At 36.8% G+C, this 14,279-nt stretch overlaps 1 protein-coding gene across 1 annotated transcript; it reads left to right on the forward strand.

The window, feature by feature from the left end:
* The first annotated feature begins 9,210 nt into the window (after positions 1–9,210).
* LOC140783265 (uncharacterized) lies at positions 9,211–12,311 on the forward strand. The gene is made up of 3 exons (XM_073130082.1): positions 9,211–9,738; positions 10,255–10,356; positions 10,441–12,311. The coding sequence occupies exons 1-3, from the start codon at positions 9,349–9,351 to the stop codon at positions 11,995–11,997; spliced, it is 2,049 nt and encodes a 682-aa protein (XP_072986183.1). The 5' UTR covers positions 9,211–9,348; the 3' UTR covers positions 11,998–12,311.
* Positions 12,312–14,279: the final 1,968 nt, after the last annotated feature.

A 14,279-nucleotide genomic window follows, 5' to 3' on the forward strand; every position in this document is an offset into this window, starting at 1 on the left:
TGGTGCTCTTTATTATAGTCTCTGACTTGCACCAATGAACAAGCTTCAATTGTAGTACATGAGCTTGCACAAGTCATTGGACTAATCACCTAACAAATTGTTCATCAAAGGGATAGGTGCAGTTACTCATACAAGTTATGTATTATTAATTATGTGAGGTTTCATGCTACCTACCTTTTGTTCATGTGAAACAGCTTTTAACGCCATCCTATTTAATGTGCTAAGCTGTGTGCTGAGGAATTGAACTGCAAGTAGTAGAAATATATTGGAATAAACTAGGTAATCCAGGTGGTGATCTGCGAATTATACATTTATCACTATTTTGTCATGCTGAAAGAAATATTGCGATTGCATTAAGGTTGCTAATGAAGTATCTTGCCGTAGTTATAGCTTAATTCCTGCTGATGCATATAGTTCATACTCGCTTCATGTCACATCGAGGTCAACTTGGACTACTAATATTTTTTTTAATAAATGACTCAACTCCTCAAATCAAACAAGTAAAAAATCACACAAGAACAGCTAGCAACCGCGTTCAATCATTGTTAACAGCATCTTGCACCTAACAATTCTTATGAAACCATTAGTGAATTCTTAAACATAATAAAAGATGAAAGATGTCTGGGTCTTTACTAAATATTAAGGCCAAGCAAATTAAATTCCGATATGTGTTTCCATCTTTCAAAAGTTGCTACTCCTAGCGATGGGTTCCTCTTACAAGTGTCGATCTTCTAGATGCTTTGTATTGTCTTGCCGTGTTTCTCGCTGTCTATCTAAGCATTTGTTTCAAAAATGCAAAAGGAGAGAGAGAGAGAGAAGTATTATGCTGTACATGTAATGAACACACAATTATGTATACATACAAGTAAGTAAGTAGGTAGGATCCTTCTATCTCAATTTCTTCTCCTTTCTAATCTACATCTTATCTAACCTACACTCAAGATCGAAGAAACGGAGCTCGCTACAAGGATCGATCCAAAAACAACCAAATATCTACAGTAAATTAAAATGAAAAAATAATCATGGATCGTTGTGGTGGTCGTAAGTATCGTAAGAAATCCAGGTTAAAGCTTTACTCCGCGACCTCTGGTATACTTTGTAACACGGGCTTCCAATGCTGTTCCCTATGTTGATGAAACTGCGGTACACCCGATGTAGCGAGATCCGCTAAGAGCTCTTGGATCCGCGAGCCTTTGCCGTTGGCTCGTCTCATCAGCTCCTCCAATCGCTTCTTCGAGATTCTCACTTTCACCTCGATCGGGGCCATCTCCTCTCCCCTCTTCTCCTTGTAGTGATCGTCCTCCGACGAGTACCAATCCTCCTCGTCGTAGTCTTCCTCGACCCATGTCGCGTCCCCTCGGGCATCCAGACAATTTCCCATGTATGTATAAATGAATGAATAAATAAATAAATTTGTTTTTAAATGCGCTTCTTCTTCTTTCTTCTTTCTCCTTTCTTCTTTCTTCTTCTTCTTTCTTCTTCTTGGTGGAATGGGTTGAGAGAGTTGGAGATCCAATGTAGTGAATTGGTTGGGTGGAATATTTATAGTGGGATGAGGAGGAGGGAGGGAGGAAGAAGGGTTTTAAAGAGAAAGGGTCAGAGCTAATCCTGATACCACGTTGGACGAACAGGAACAGATCAGCACTGATCTCTTCTTTCTTTCTTTTTTTATTTTTCTCTCTATATGTCAAGATCCGGAGAAGGCGTCGTGGACCGTGGGATGTCTGGCGTCGGGATTCGTGCCCACCGACGAGGAGAAATGGAGTCTAGTTTGCGGTGTGAATGGGGTTCGGGGGAGGGAATCTTTCGGTTGGGAGGAGTCGGGGAGTTGGGAAATGATCGTGTGAACGCGCCCTTTTGTGAGGGAATCTTTTCGTTTCCAATTGCTTGTCTGTCTGTCACGTGCTTTGCACCCTCCTGGTTTTAATGTCGAAAAAGTATGCGGTTGGGATTTAATCATCCTCACCCTATATATATATATATATATATTTATTTATTTATTAGAAGATTTTCTTCTTTTTTTTAGAGGTAAATTCTGCTGATTGTACTGTGACTAAATTTGATCCGTTTTGCTTAAAAATTTTATACCTCAACCACATACATTCGTTTAAAAATTTGCTGAGAATTTAGAATCAAATATACCGAGAGACTAATAACTAACTCTAGTAGAGTTAGTAGATACATTTTTCATGACCAAGAAGGTCATGGTTTTAACTTCAAACCAAAATAATATTGTAAATAATTTATTTGGTGATTTGGTGGCTTGGCTTAACGGCTCGACTCGGTTGACAGCTTGGCAGTACTGTTGGTTTGAAGGAGCAGCTCGGCAGCGCGATGACTTAGAACATATCTTGACAGCGTTTGATTCAGAATAATTGTTCGGCGATGTATATAATTTCAAGTCTAGATTAGACAACTTACTATATTAGCTAAAATCTTAACGAAACGTAAGTGTCTATGTATTTAGAAAGAATTGACCATTTATTTAGTCTTCAGACTCAGATAATATATATATATATATACATACCGAGAGACTTTTTCTCATAGAAAATAATTATATCAATAATGTTTGTTTATTGACACTATGTCAAGTAGAGGTTCCGAACTTAAATTTTATCAAGCTTATCTGTTACTTAAATTATAAATTGTCTATTCAATTAAATAAAGTCAACCTCTTATACCTATTAGAATATTTTGTTAAAATATAAAACATAAAAAAAAAATTAGTAAGCTAATAACTAGTAATTAATTATTTTTGTATTAAGTATATATATGCGCCGGCACTTATTAGCAGAATCACACTACTCCTCCCTGGTCATGGGAAATCCAAACGTCTAGGAAAGGACTAAGTATATTTGACTTCGCTTATAGAGTTATGCATTTACCAACTATATACGTACAATATTATATACGAATTCTTTATGTCTATATGCAAAATAGAAATAGCCTTTTACTTTAGTGCTCCTTATTATATATATAAAGTTTTTATTTATTTATTTATGTTGATAGTTTATGTATACATGCAGGTGGAAATTAGGCAAAAAGGTTTAAAGGTAATCACCATCGATCTTTTATTAGCACCACACCAAACTGCATCTCATTTCATGACAACTTAGAACTAAAGTAACAATAGAAAGAATTGATGGTGTGAAAGAAGTCGCCATGAGGAATCTTTAAAGGTAGTAGTTACTATTGAATGTGAACATAGCATCTCCTGGGAATCTATCACTACTACTTCATTTTCCTGTGAGCTTCCTCCAGAGGTATTTAATATTACTACGGAACTAGACTAAATGATTTGGTAGGAAGGTAGGTAGCACCCTTTTGCTGCCTGGATGCTAATTAAGTTGGCAAAAAGAGTTTGGCATTGCATGCATAAGTTTCATTATTGGGTCAAAAATAGGTCAACAATTTATCCATTACATACATGCCATCGGATTGTCTCGTAGCTTTAATTTTAGATTGATATTAGGGCATATATTTTAGCATATATTGATGATTGATGATTTTATTCATGCATGGATATATTTATATTTATATTTATATTTAACTTAATGACACAAGAATGTAACGGTATGGTAGGAATTTAAAAAAAGAAAACAAATGGGCTTCCAAAGATAGAGATGAGATGGAGGTCTGAATAATCCACTTGGACTAGAAGATTACATCATAAACACTTGTCAAAGTTGAAGAATTACCTAGTCCTCAAAAAGGCTCAACTCCTACTTGGTCGTCGAAGAAAAAAATATGCTTCTAGACATGAGTTTATTCTTTTTATTTATTATGTTAATTAGAATCTTAAGTGCATCATATACAAACTAAGCAGCTAGCTTCAAGGACATTTTTAGTACTTCACTTAATAATCAGCGGTGTCCAAGATTTTATTTTGTTTTAACTCTATTTTCTTGCCCATGTTTTTAATAGATCATAAATTAGATGAAAAGACTAAACCTTTCTAAAAACAAATTAATAACAATAGATTCAAATCATATTTATATAACTCTCTAGTAAAAATGTATTAAATATTAACCTCAACATCTCTGCAAGCGAAACAAAACTTATAACCTCTATTAAAGCTAATCTAATAAAATAAAATAAAAACCTCCATATATTGTGAGATATCTTTTCCCTTTGCCATACAATTAATTGACATAAAGCAGCACTAGCGTTAATTAATTTTGTTTCTAAAAGATAAGGTGACATGAGGTTATAGCTTCCTACCTTTATTGTAGAAGAACAAATTTGATTTTGTTTTTATTTACAATATTAAGTTAAACACGTGCATATAGAAATGGAGATAGTAACGTGCATGATACATGACGTAATAAAACGTAACAGTGCTGACTCACCGCTTATTTAATCTTACGTGGCAAATCTTTCATTAGAAATAAAAAAGATAATGTAAGAAATTTCGTAGTTAATTTGTATAATGTGCTTGATAAGATTAAGCTCCTCGCAAAGCCAGTCAATAAAATTTCTCTGATGCTTAAGGAGACCAAATTAATTAAGTCATTCCTTGAATTAGGATGTACTTCGTATAAATGAGTCTTATGTTTGGAATATGACTTTGATATTAGCGGCCACCCAATGAGAAAATTTTCCCACACTTTTGCATCACCAAAGTTTGGAAAAAAAGAATAGTAATCTTGGATTTTTATTTATAAGACGTTAAAAAACTGAATTTTACGTGAATATTTAGATATACTATAATACATATTGAAAAATATAAGAAATATCCCAGGAGATAGTGATCTATCATATTATGTTATCGATAATAATATGCTGAAAATAAAGCGTGAAAAAGACGATTGCAAACACAAAATTTTACGTAAAAAATTTTCAAACCGGGTAAAAAAATTCACGAATCCAAACTCGGATAAAAATAAATCACTAAAACCTATAACAGTTAACAAACAGCTTACAAATCAGCCACTGATTTTCACAACTCAATTTATACCAACTTTGCTTGGTATACCTCATAATACATTGCTTTCTGTGATGGACTTCTAAATCTCAATGACCCTCGAGGTTGATCATTCCATCTCAGTGATCCTTAAGAAGTAATTCTTTCAGATCAAATATAGATGCATTGAAATGAGAATGATTCAACACTTTCCGTCTAAAGTAGAAAAGTGTTTTCTAATCTGGCAATTCTCTTATGATTAGATTAAAATATTTTATATACTTTCTAGAAATAAGATAAGTATATTTCTTAGAGATAAGATAAATATCTGTTATAAATAAAGTCAAACCTAAGTTAAATTAGATATCACGTAACTGCAAAAATTGTAAATTACGTCGACGCATTTGAATGCGATTCGAGTGTGTTTGAACACGACGACTTGGAGTGTGAATGCGCTCCAAATAACCAAATATGAAACTTTGTATGTTTGAACGCCTGCAGAGTACGTTTAAATGGCCAAAACAAACTCTCTATATATGCGAATATGATGTAAACGGTTGCAGGGTGAGTTCGAACGAGTCCAGAGTACGTTCGAACGCCTTGTTCAAATGGCATACTAAACAATTGAATATAGAGTGCATGTTTCTGTGCCTTAAGATAAAATGTCATACTTTTTCAACTATCATGATACCATTTAAGTACTTCAATAACGATTCTAAAATTATTTGGAGTACTTTAACTTTTAAATTTAATATTATTTATTAAATATTTTATAACTTGTGCATATACTCATACATAAAATCTAGACATATTACATAAATATAAATTATGTTTTAAAATACAATTCACCAATTACATAAGTCCAAATAAATCTAACAGTACCTATAAAACTAGCTTCTCTTTTACTTATTTCAGCATTATAATAGAAATATTGTCACATATTTGAAGGTCTATTATCGACTTCCTGATTTCAAAGGTGGAAGAGAAGACAAAATTAAGGAATATATCTCATTCAATTGTCCATTTTAAGATGTCTAGCTCTAAGAAGAGTCAAAGTTAACCCTCAAATAATACTACTTGAAAACTTTGTTGTATATATATATATATATATATATATATATATATATATATATATATTAGTTAGCCAATAGTTTTAGAATAATATACTGTTGATGTGCTTGGTTACCTAACTATTTGATGGCGGGCGTTAATCAAATGTGGAGAGGACCAGGAAAAGGAATCTATCCATCTTTCCAACTGGGAAGTTTAAAACTCTTATTATATCATATCAAGATGCTTTTCACTCTTAAATTTTCGAACTATTGTTTTGAAATGGTTTGACCAAAACAAGGCAGAATAAGAATTTGAGAAGAAAAGAAAAAGAAGTTAAACAGATCAAGATGGTGTCAAAATATATATTACAATCTAAGTCGTATAAACTGTGAAGTGTGAAAGAGTTGGTTCCACAGAATCTTTTAATTACTTGCCTTTTAAGTGGGACTTTCAAGCTCTTCTCCTAATCTCTCTCTCTCTCTCTCTCTCTCTCTCTCGCCTGACTCATTCAATGCTGGTGCACCATCAGTGACAATCTTATCCTAATTAGATTAGATAGTGATAGAAATATTCCTAGTTTATATATATATATTCTTCTTTCCCATTGAGATTGATAGCCCAAAATTTTCTATTCTAACTACCAGAGATTAAATATATTTTCTCCCTTTATATTTGGATGAATAATATAAAATGGCTTAAATATATAGTCGTTTTTCTAGACATAAATATGTATTCAAAGAGAAAATTCACAGTGACTTTTAGTGATACAAAAGAAACCGGTAAATAATCTTGAATGGAAAATCTAATGAGTTACAATTTAAATATAGTAATACAAAATAAAGTTTAGGGGGCAAAATAATTTTGGTCCAAAGTACAATTTAATCCTAACAATTTTCTCACAGTATTATTTATTGGGTCATTAGAAGAACGGCCTTTGTTCGTAAAAGAACCACCTCAATTCTGGCCCAATTCAGTTTGGGCCCAAAATGTTTGGACCCGATTAGGCTAGGCTAGCTCATGAAAGAGTCAAAGAATAACGACAAAGATAGGGTGTAGAATGAAAAAAAGCTTCAAAACAAAACATGTAATAGCTTATTAGTTAATAACACGTACGATGCTTCCTCATCCTAATCCATCTTATAAATTAAGTTTAAAAAAATATATATAGTAGGTTAGCATCCAAAACATGCCACCCTCTCCTTTCCTTTCCTTTCCTCCTCCCAATGACACGAATTTCTAGGTCTAATTTTGTATAATATCCTCCTAATCCACTACACATCTTGTGATGTTCTTTCTTCAAATGCACCCTTCGATTTATTTGTAATCATAAAAGTGCCCTCGACTCTGGCCTTCCTACCTCCATATCTCACAAGCATGGTCTAGGATTTAATTTCCTTTCCTTTTGGTTTTTGGGTCATGAACTGGACTTATCATGTGAGCTGCAACCATGGACATCAAATATCTTATTCTACAGTATCAATCTCTCCTGCTGCAATGAAGCCCATTTGGAAAACAAAGACAAAAGAAAAAGAAATCACATATAAGAAATAGAATTATTACCGTGCAATGTCTTAGATATTAAAAAGAAAGATAAATTTGTATATAATACCCTATATTTTAATAAAATTATAGTTTATATTTTATATTTTTACTATTTATAAATTAAGATTTATAATTTAGCGAATACATGCAGAAAACACTCTACCATTAAGATCCGTTAGTTAAAATTAACCAAACATATATAAAAAATATTTTACTTATTTTCTTAAAAAAATTAATTAAATCATAAATTTTAATTTATAAATAATAAAAATATAAGATATTATACGCAAATTTTCATAAAAGAAAAAAAGCACGATAGCAATTACTCTCGTAACTTAGGATCCACCTGAGATGACACCTAAAACAGTTGCTTATCATGTGACCGACCCCATGACCCATCTCATCTGAGCTTAAGAAGAAGAAGAAGAAAAGAAGAAAAGAAGAAGAAGAAGGAAGGCTCATAGCCATGGCCATGGTGGCATGGTCCCCCTTCACAGATCCATCCATCTATCTCATGTTCCCCCTTGTTTATTTATTGCATCCAAAGACAAAGACAAAGCCTTCTCCTAGTGCATGCCCACACCTGCCATGTGACAGCACAGCCAAATATCTTACATGAAAATATTCTACCTATTTATGTAATTTAGTAACACCCCCATTAATGTAGTTTCTTTTCTTTTCTAGGAGGGTTTGGCAGTATCAGACATTACTGAGTTGGATCATGTGCTTGGATGTCTTAGTCAAACCATTTTGGGTGATAAGAATAATGTATGATGTAGTCATGTGATGCTTCAGGTAAGTCAACTTTGATGTGTTTTAAGAGAAGTTTAGAGTTAACCATCTTCTCTTAATTCTTACTTTGGCCAACTATATACATTGCAAAAGAAAAGTTTTGTCGAAAAGCAATATTATTGATTTGTTTCTAATTAGCTTCTAACATAAGCAATTTGATTAGTTCTTGAAGTTAATGAAACATATTTAATATTTTGCATCTAGTACTAAGAAGTAGAATATCTCTTTTATCTACTAAATGCTTCTAAGAGATGGTGCCTTTGTCTGTCTGTCTGTCTGTCTGTCTGTCACATTGTCATCAAACTATCAGTGTGCCCTATTTAAGGTCAAGTACATGAACTGACTGTATGGAGTAATGGCAACCTTCTTGCATGTAACTTCCAGTGTAAAGTTTTGTACAAGTTGTTATTTAGCTCAAGGTTAGGAAGAAAGGAGGAGAAGAAGAGCATGAGATCTGATGTTAATTAAAATCATGGTTAGTAGATTAAGTTCATTAGATTATTAGTTTTTAATAAATTTCAACTGCTACTAAACTTCAAACAGTGGTTAAAATCTAATGGAAGGGGGACCAAAGATTAGGGAACATCTCTATCATTTATTAAAGTAGATCACAAGAGCTAAATGACTAATGGAGAAGGCCATAAAGGCAACCAATGATATGGGTCTTTTTAACATTTTGGCATACAAGTTTCCACGTACTTTTTTTTTCTTTTTCTTTTTCTTTTTGGTATACTACTTCTATCGGTAGTAGAGTTGGACTTCTTACAATTTGGCACCCGAGTTAAAAATAAATTATATGTTAAATGTAATGCTAAAGAAATATTTTAGGTATAATAAATTAGTAAATATTTTAGGACGTAATTTGAGGGGTTTCCATTGAAAAGAAAGTCCTCGAAAATTTCTATTTCCCTCCTCACTTTCTATCCATCAAAATAATTCACAATTCTTAGATCTCACTCACAGGTCCCCATTTCCCCGCCTCTCCCCTCATTTCTCTCATTCTCTCTCTTCTTCCCACTCCAATGGCGTCGGAATCGCAGTAAAATCAGACAGGCCCCATGGCTCCATCTCCACCCAACCTCCGCTCCTCCTCCTCCAAAACCCTAATCCCACCTCCCTCCTCTGATCTCCTCGCCCCGCCACCTCGGATTCGCCGCCCCCACCGCCGCATCTGCAACCCATCCCTTCCCTTCGCCTCCTCTGCTTCTCGACGGAGGCGGATTATCCCCTCCCCCGGAGGCCGCCGGAGCGGCCCGGCCACTCCCCTCCTCAAATGGAAGCTCCACGACCGGGATCGCGCGCCGGATGGCCCTGGCGGAAAGACTCGCCGAAGGAACCACAATGTAGCCGGAGAGGCGGTAGCCGTCTCGGCGAGGAAGCTCGCCGCCGGGCTGTGGCAGATGCAGCTCCCGGAGGTCGAGCGTAGGGGAGGGTGGATAGGGTTGGAGGTAGGCCCCGCGAGATCTACGCTTCCTTTTGTTTCTGGGTGCTTTTTCTTTTTAACAATGCTATTGTATTAGGGTTCAGATGCCTGAGTTCTGGTAGAATCTGGTGAAAAGTTTGCATCTTGCTGGCGCTCTCATGATAAAAATAACTCCTTTTTCTTATTTCTTATCGCTTTTGATTTGGTAATGATATCAAGTGCTGCACAAAAAAAAATTCAACTTTTAATGACCGAAGTATAAGTTAGTAGATCGATAAAGATCATGATGCTCAATCTAAAACAATTAGGGATCTCTATCACTACTCTGGACTTGCTGGTTTAATCTTAGCAGTCACCTTCAATTGGTCAAAGAATGTGGTATCTCTTGGTCGTGGTCATCTTATCTGTCGAATAAGATAGTAGTGGTTTGGCTGTGGTTAATCGGCGACCAAAGTGGTCTCTATTTGATTTATATCGTAAAATGTTGCTTAGAGTTTGTGGCAATCGTCATTGTTTAACAATACCCTCTTTGTTGTTTCAGCTTAATCACAGGGATCTACAGATACCCAATGTTTGCAGTCACAAGGCAATAGGTGTTCATACTAGCAGAAGGAATGGACAGAAGAATGGCAGCACCGGAAAGGTATCCTTAATTCTTTTTGTTGTGCACTAGAGGAAAGTTGTTTCTTCTATTGATCCTTTTTCTTAATCTGTGTACTTTGATCAGCTTGAAGCGTGTGCTGCTTTATCCCATAGCACAATGGAGAGGGCAACCAAATGGGATCCTGGATATTCTAGGACTTCCAATGAGGTCTGCCAGATATATGGGCATTGTAAGGTTCTTGAAGACCAGAAGCATATGATGATTTCCTTTGACTCTTCCCTCCAACCACAGCTCGAGCAGGCTCGAAGCCGCATTCGTGAGCTTGAGGATGAGAGGCGGTCTGCAAAAAAGAAGCTCGATCACTTCTTGAGAAAGCTTGCAGAGGAGAAGGCTTCATGGCGGAGCAGAGAGCATGAGAAGATCCGTAATGTAATTGATGCCATCAAGCAAGATCTCAACAGGGAAAGGAAAAATCGACAGAGACTAGAGATTGTGAATTCCAAGCTGGTGAATGAACTAGCAGAGGCCAAATTATCTGCAAAGCGCTATTTGCAAGACTATGAGAAGGAAAGGAAATCACGAGAGCTCATGGAGGAGGTGTGCGATGAGCTAGCCAAGGAGATCGGTGAAGACAAAGCTGAGGTTGAGGCTTTGAGGAGCGAGTCGATGAAAATGAGAGAAGAAGTCGAGGAAGAGAGGAGAATGTTGCAGATGGCAGAAGTTTGGCGCGAAGAAAGGGTGCAGATGAAGCTGGTGGATGCAAAGCTGACACTTGAACAGAAATATTCCCAGTTAACCAAGCTTCAGGCTGATCTGGAGGCTTTTCTCGGAAAGCAAATTAGAAGCGACGCAGATATGGCAGCATTTGAAGAAGCTGACGTGCTCAGACAGTCAGCTTCCTCAATTAACATTCATGATATTAAGGAGTTCTCTTACCAGCCTCCTGCTTCAGAGGACATTTATTCTGTCTTTGAAGAACTCCAGCAAAGAGAAGATACATATGAAAGAGAAATTGAGCAATGCTACGGATATAGCCCTGCAAGCCATGCATCTAAGATCCACACAGTAAGCCCTGAGACTGATGTATTCTTAGAAAGACCAGTAAAGAGATATGCAAACGGAACAGGTGACGGAAATGAGGATGCAGAAGATGATAGCGGATGGGAGACTGTAAGCCATGTTGAGGATCAGGGTTCTAGTAATTCTTTGGAAGGCAGCGATCCGTCTGTAAATGGTATCTATGAAGAGAATAATGCTTCGGTTAGTGGAACTGATTGGGATGAGAATGTACAAAGTGGTAAGTTACATAGTGAAATAAGTGAGGTTTGTTCAACTACCACTAGACAATCCAGGAAGAAAGGATCGGCTATCGTCAGACTTTGGAGATCGTCAAACGCTGAAAATTGCAAGAAAATGGGAGCTGAAGTACCAAATGGTAGGATATCCAACGCCACACTATCTCCTGACCCAAAGTCCGGTGAAGTTGGTCTAGTAAGCTCACCAAGCATAGGGCAGTGGAGCTCCCCAGACTCACTAAACCCTCATATAACTCGAGGAATAAAGGGATGCATTGAGTGGCCACGAGGCGTGCAAAAGCACAGCTTGAAGGCAAAGCTTCTGGAGGCAAGGATGGAGAGCCAAAAGGTTCAGCTACGCCATGTTCTTAAACAAAAGATATAGGGGTGGCCATGGTATGCCTTCATGGTACCCACTCGGCTTCCTGAGTTGTGGACTGGATTTATGAACTGGAGACGCGAAGTCTTAAATCCTTTGCCGCCTCTTGTTCCATCAAGGACATCACTCTCCCTGTGAGGATATGCAGGACTGTTGTCAATTAATTATTATTATTATTATTATTATTATTATTATTATTGTACTTCATGCCACTATCAATAGCATTGGTGAAGTGTCCCAAAGTTGACAACCTACGTTGTGCAATATTATTGAACCAGAGCATAGTTCCTTAGCATCAATAAACATTTTGTTAGTTTGTAGTCTTGTCTAATATCAGTTGTATCTTCGAGTGAAGTTGACTGAAAGCGTCAAATGACTCATATTACTATTAACCGCAGCTCAATGTATTTATCAATCAGGAGCTGTAGATGAAGATAGTCTTGTGATGTACCTTGCTCTTAAAGCCTTGTCTTTTTATATACTGCAGTACTGATATAGACCCAAATTTGTTGACCTGGACTGGGCCTGGGCCTAATCTTAGCCCAAACCGAAGCAAGGCTTCGCTAGGGCTAATTTCTCTCTCCCTCTTTCTAGAACATCAAAACCCTAACAATTAATAGAACATTAGTTAGTATTACAAAGCCTGGAGCATTGTACTACGAAGTTAACCCCAGTAATCTAATCCCCAAATCCCCCATGTGTCCAATCAAAGGTGATAAGTCCCACAGCCCCACATGGCCAGTACCAATCAGAACGATTCCAAGACCTCCAAGTTCCACGTCGGTCGTCTTTATTTAATACCCCAATCAAAGGAGACAGCTCCTAGTAGTGCCACTAATTAAGGACACAGGTGTAAGTAATACTATGCTCACAAACACTTTATAAATATTCTCCACATCTATACTTTCTTTCTCTATTTCATAACCATCGTTATCGATATCAATGGGTATGATAAACGCCACATCATCTTGTTCTGTCGGTAGAAGCATAGCATTACTCTTTGTGGTGGATTAAACTAATCCTCTTGACAAGGGAATGGAGCCCAATAGCAGCTGAGATTCTGATTCCAGAACCAGCCAGCCCATCTCATCTCCTCCTTGTACCTTCTTTTGGGCCCCACCTCGTGAGGAGATTCTACTAAGCTCCCAAAACTGGGTCCCCCTTTCCCCCGTGGGCCCGGAAGGCAGTGGTGGGGTCCACCCCCCCCCCTCACCATTCCCTCTTCCCTCCATGGTGTGGGGAGCGGGGCCCGGTAGTGGCTCAATTATGTCAAAATGGACCTGCGAACGAGTTAACCGTTACTGGGACATGGGGCCCGCGACCAACTCTTCTTATAGTTATATGCCGTCCTAGTCACCTAAACTATTGACCTAGTTACAGTGAGCCCTCCTGGTCACCAAACTTATGTAACTGTCGACTCCTATCACGAGTTGTTTATAAATATATATAGATCAGATGTCACAATTAAATTAATAAGCATTTCACGAGAATGATACTAAAGTGCTTCTAATTTAAAATAAAATATATATATATATATTTTTTTAATTTATAAAAAAGAGTCCATTTCACGAGGCGCACGGAAATTATATTTTATGCATGGATATATAATATGAGTTTAGCGCTACTTACCATGGTTTCTTTGGTTGTTTGTATTACATATAATATCAGTACATGATAGTAGTCTATTTTGAGCGGTGGTATCTAGATAGAGTTTTAGCTCTATGTCATCCTACCGCCGACTTATTCCAAGGAAGGGGTTGAAATAATTGAGGAGGAGAGGAGGAAGTTATTACTCTAAACATTGCATCTATGATTTTGTTAGAAGAATATGGGATTGTTTTTATTATAAGGTTTGCTAGTTAGGATGGTGCCCCCAACGAGAGTGGACCCATTCATTTAATTAAAAAAGAAAAAGAAAAAAAAAAAGAAGGAAGGAGGGAGATGTGGGATAGAATGTGATAGCGATGGGAGTTTTGTTTTAGCCCCCATAGAAAGACATGGTTAAGTGAGTCTGGACTTGGGAGTCCCAGGTGGGCCCTTTTCTATTCTAAGCCGTTCATTGTGCTGCTCTCTCTTTCTCTCTCTCTCTCTCTTTCTCTTTCTCTTTCTTTCCAGCAGCACTAAATACCATTACCCAGTTGGCATTAACAAGTGTATGCACACAAATAAAGTGTACGTTTACACTTAAAAAAAGTAGGCAGTAAAGAGAAGAAGCCCATCAATCTTAACCTAATTCAAACCGGTCACAGTCCGACTTGGATTTGATCAAACTCAGGTTCGATTTATAA

This window comes from Typha latifolia, chromosome 3 (assembly GCF_019914945.1).
Source record: "Typha latifolia isolate L0001 chromosome 3, TyphaL0001v2, whole genome shotgun sequence".
NCBI lineage: Eukaryota > Viridiplantae > Streptophyta > Magnoliopsida > Poales > Typhaceae > Typha > Typha latifolia.

Coding starts and splice junctions, on each gene's coding strand:
- LOC140783265 (XM_073130082.1), top strand. CDS start 9,349: ATGGCTCCATCTCCACCCAACCTCCGCTCCTCCTCCTCCAAAACCCTA. Junction 9,739..10,254: donor GAGGGTGGATAGGGTTGGAG/GTAGGCCCCGCG, acceptor TTGTTGTTTCAG/CTTAATCACAGGGATCTACA. Junction 10,357..10,440: donor AGAATGGCAGCACCGGAAAG/GTATCCTTAATT, acceptor TACTTTGATCAG/CTTGAAGCGTGTGCTGCTTT.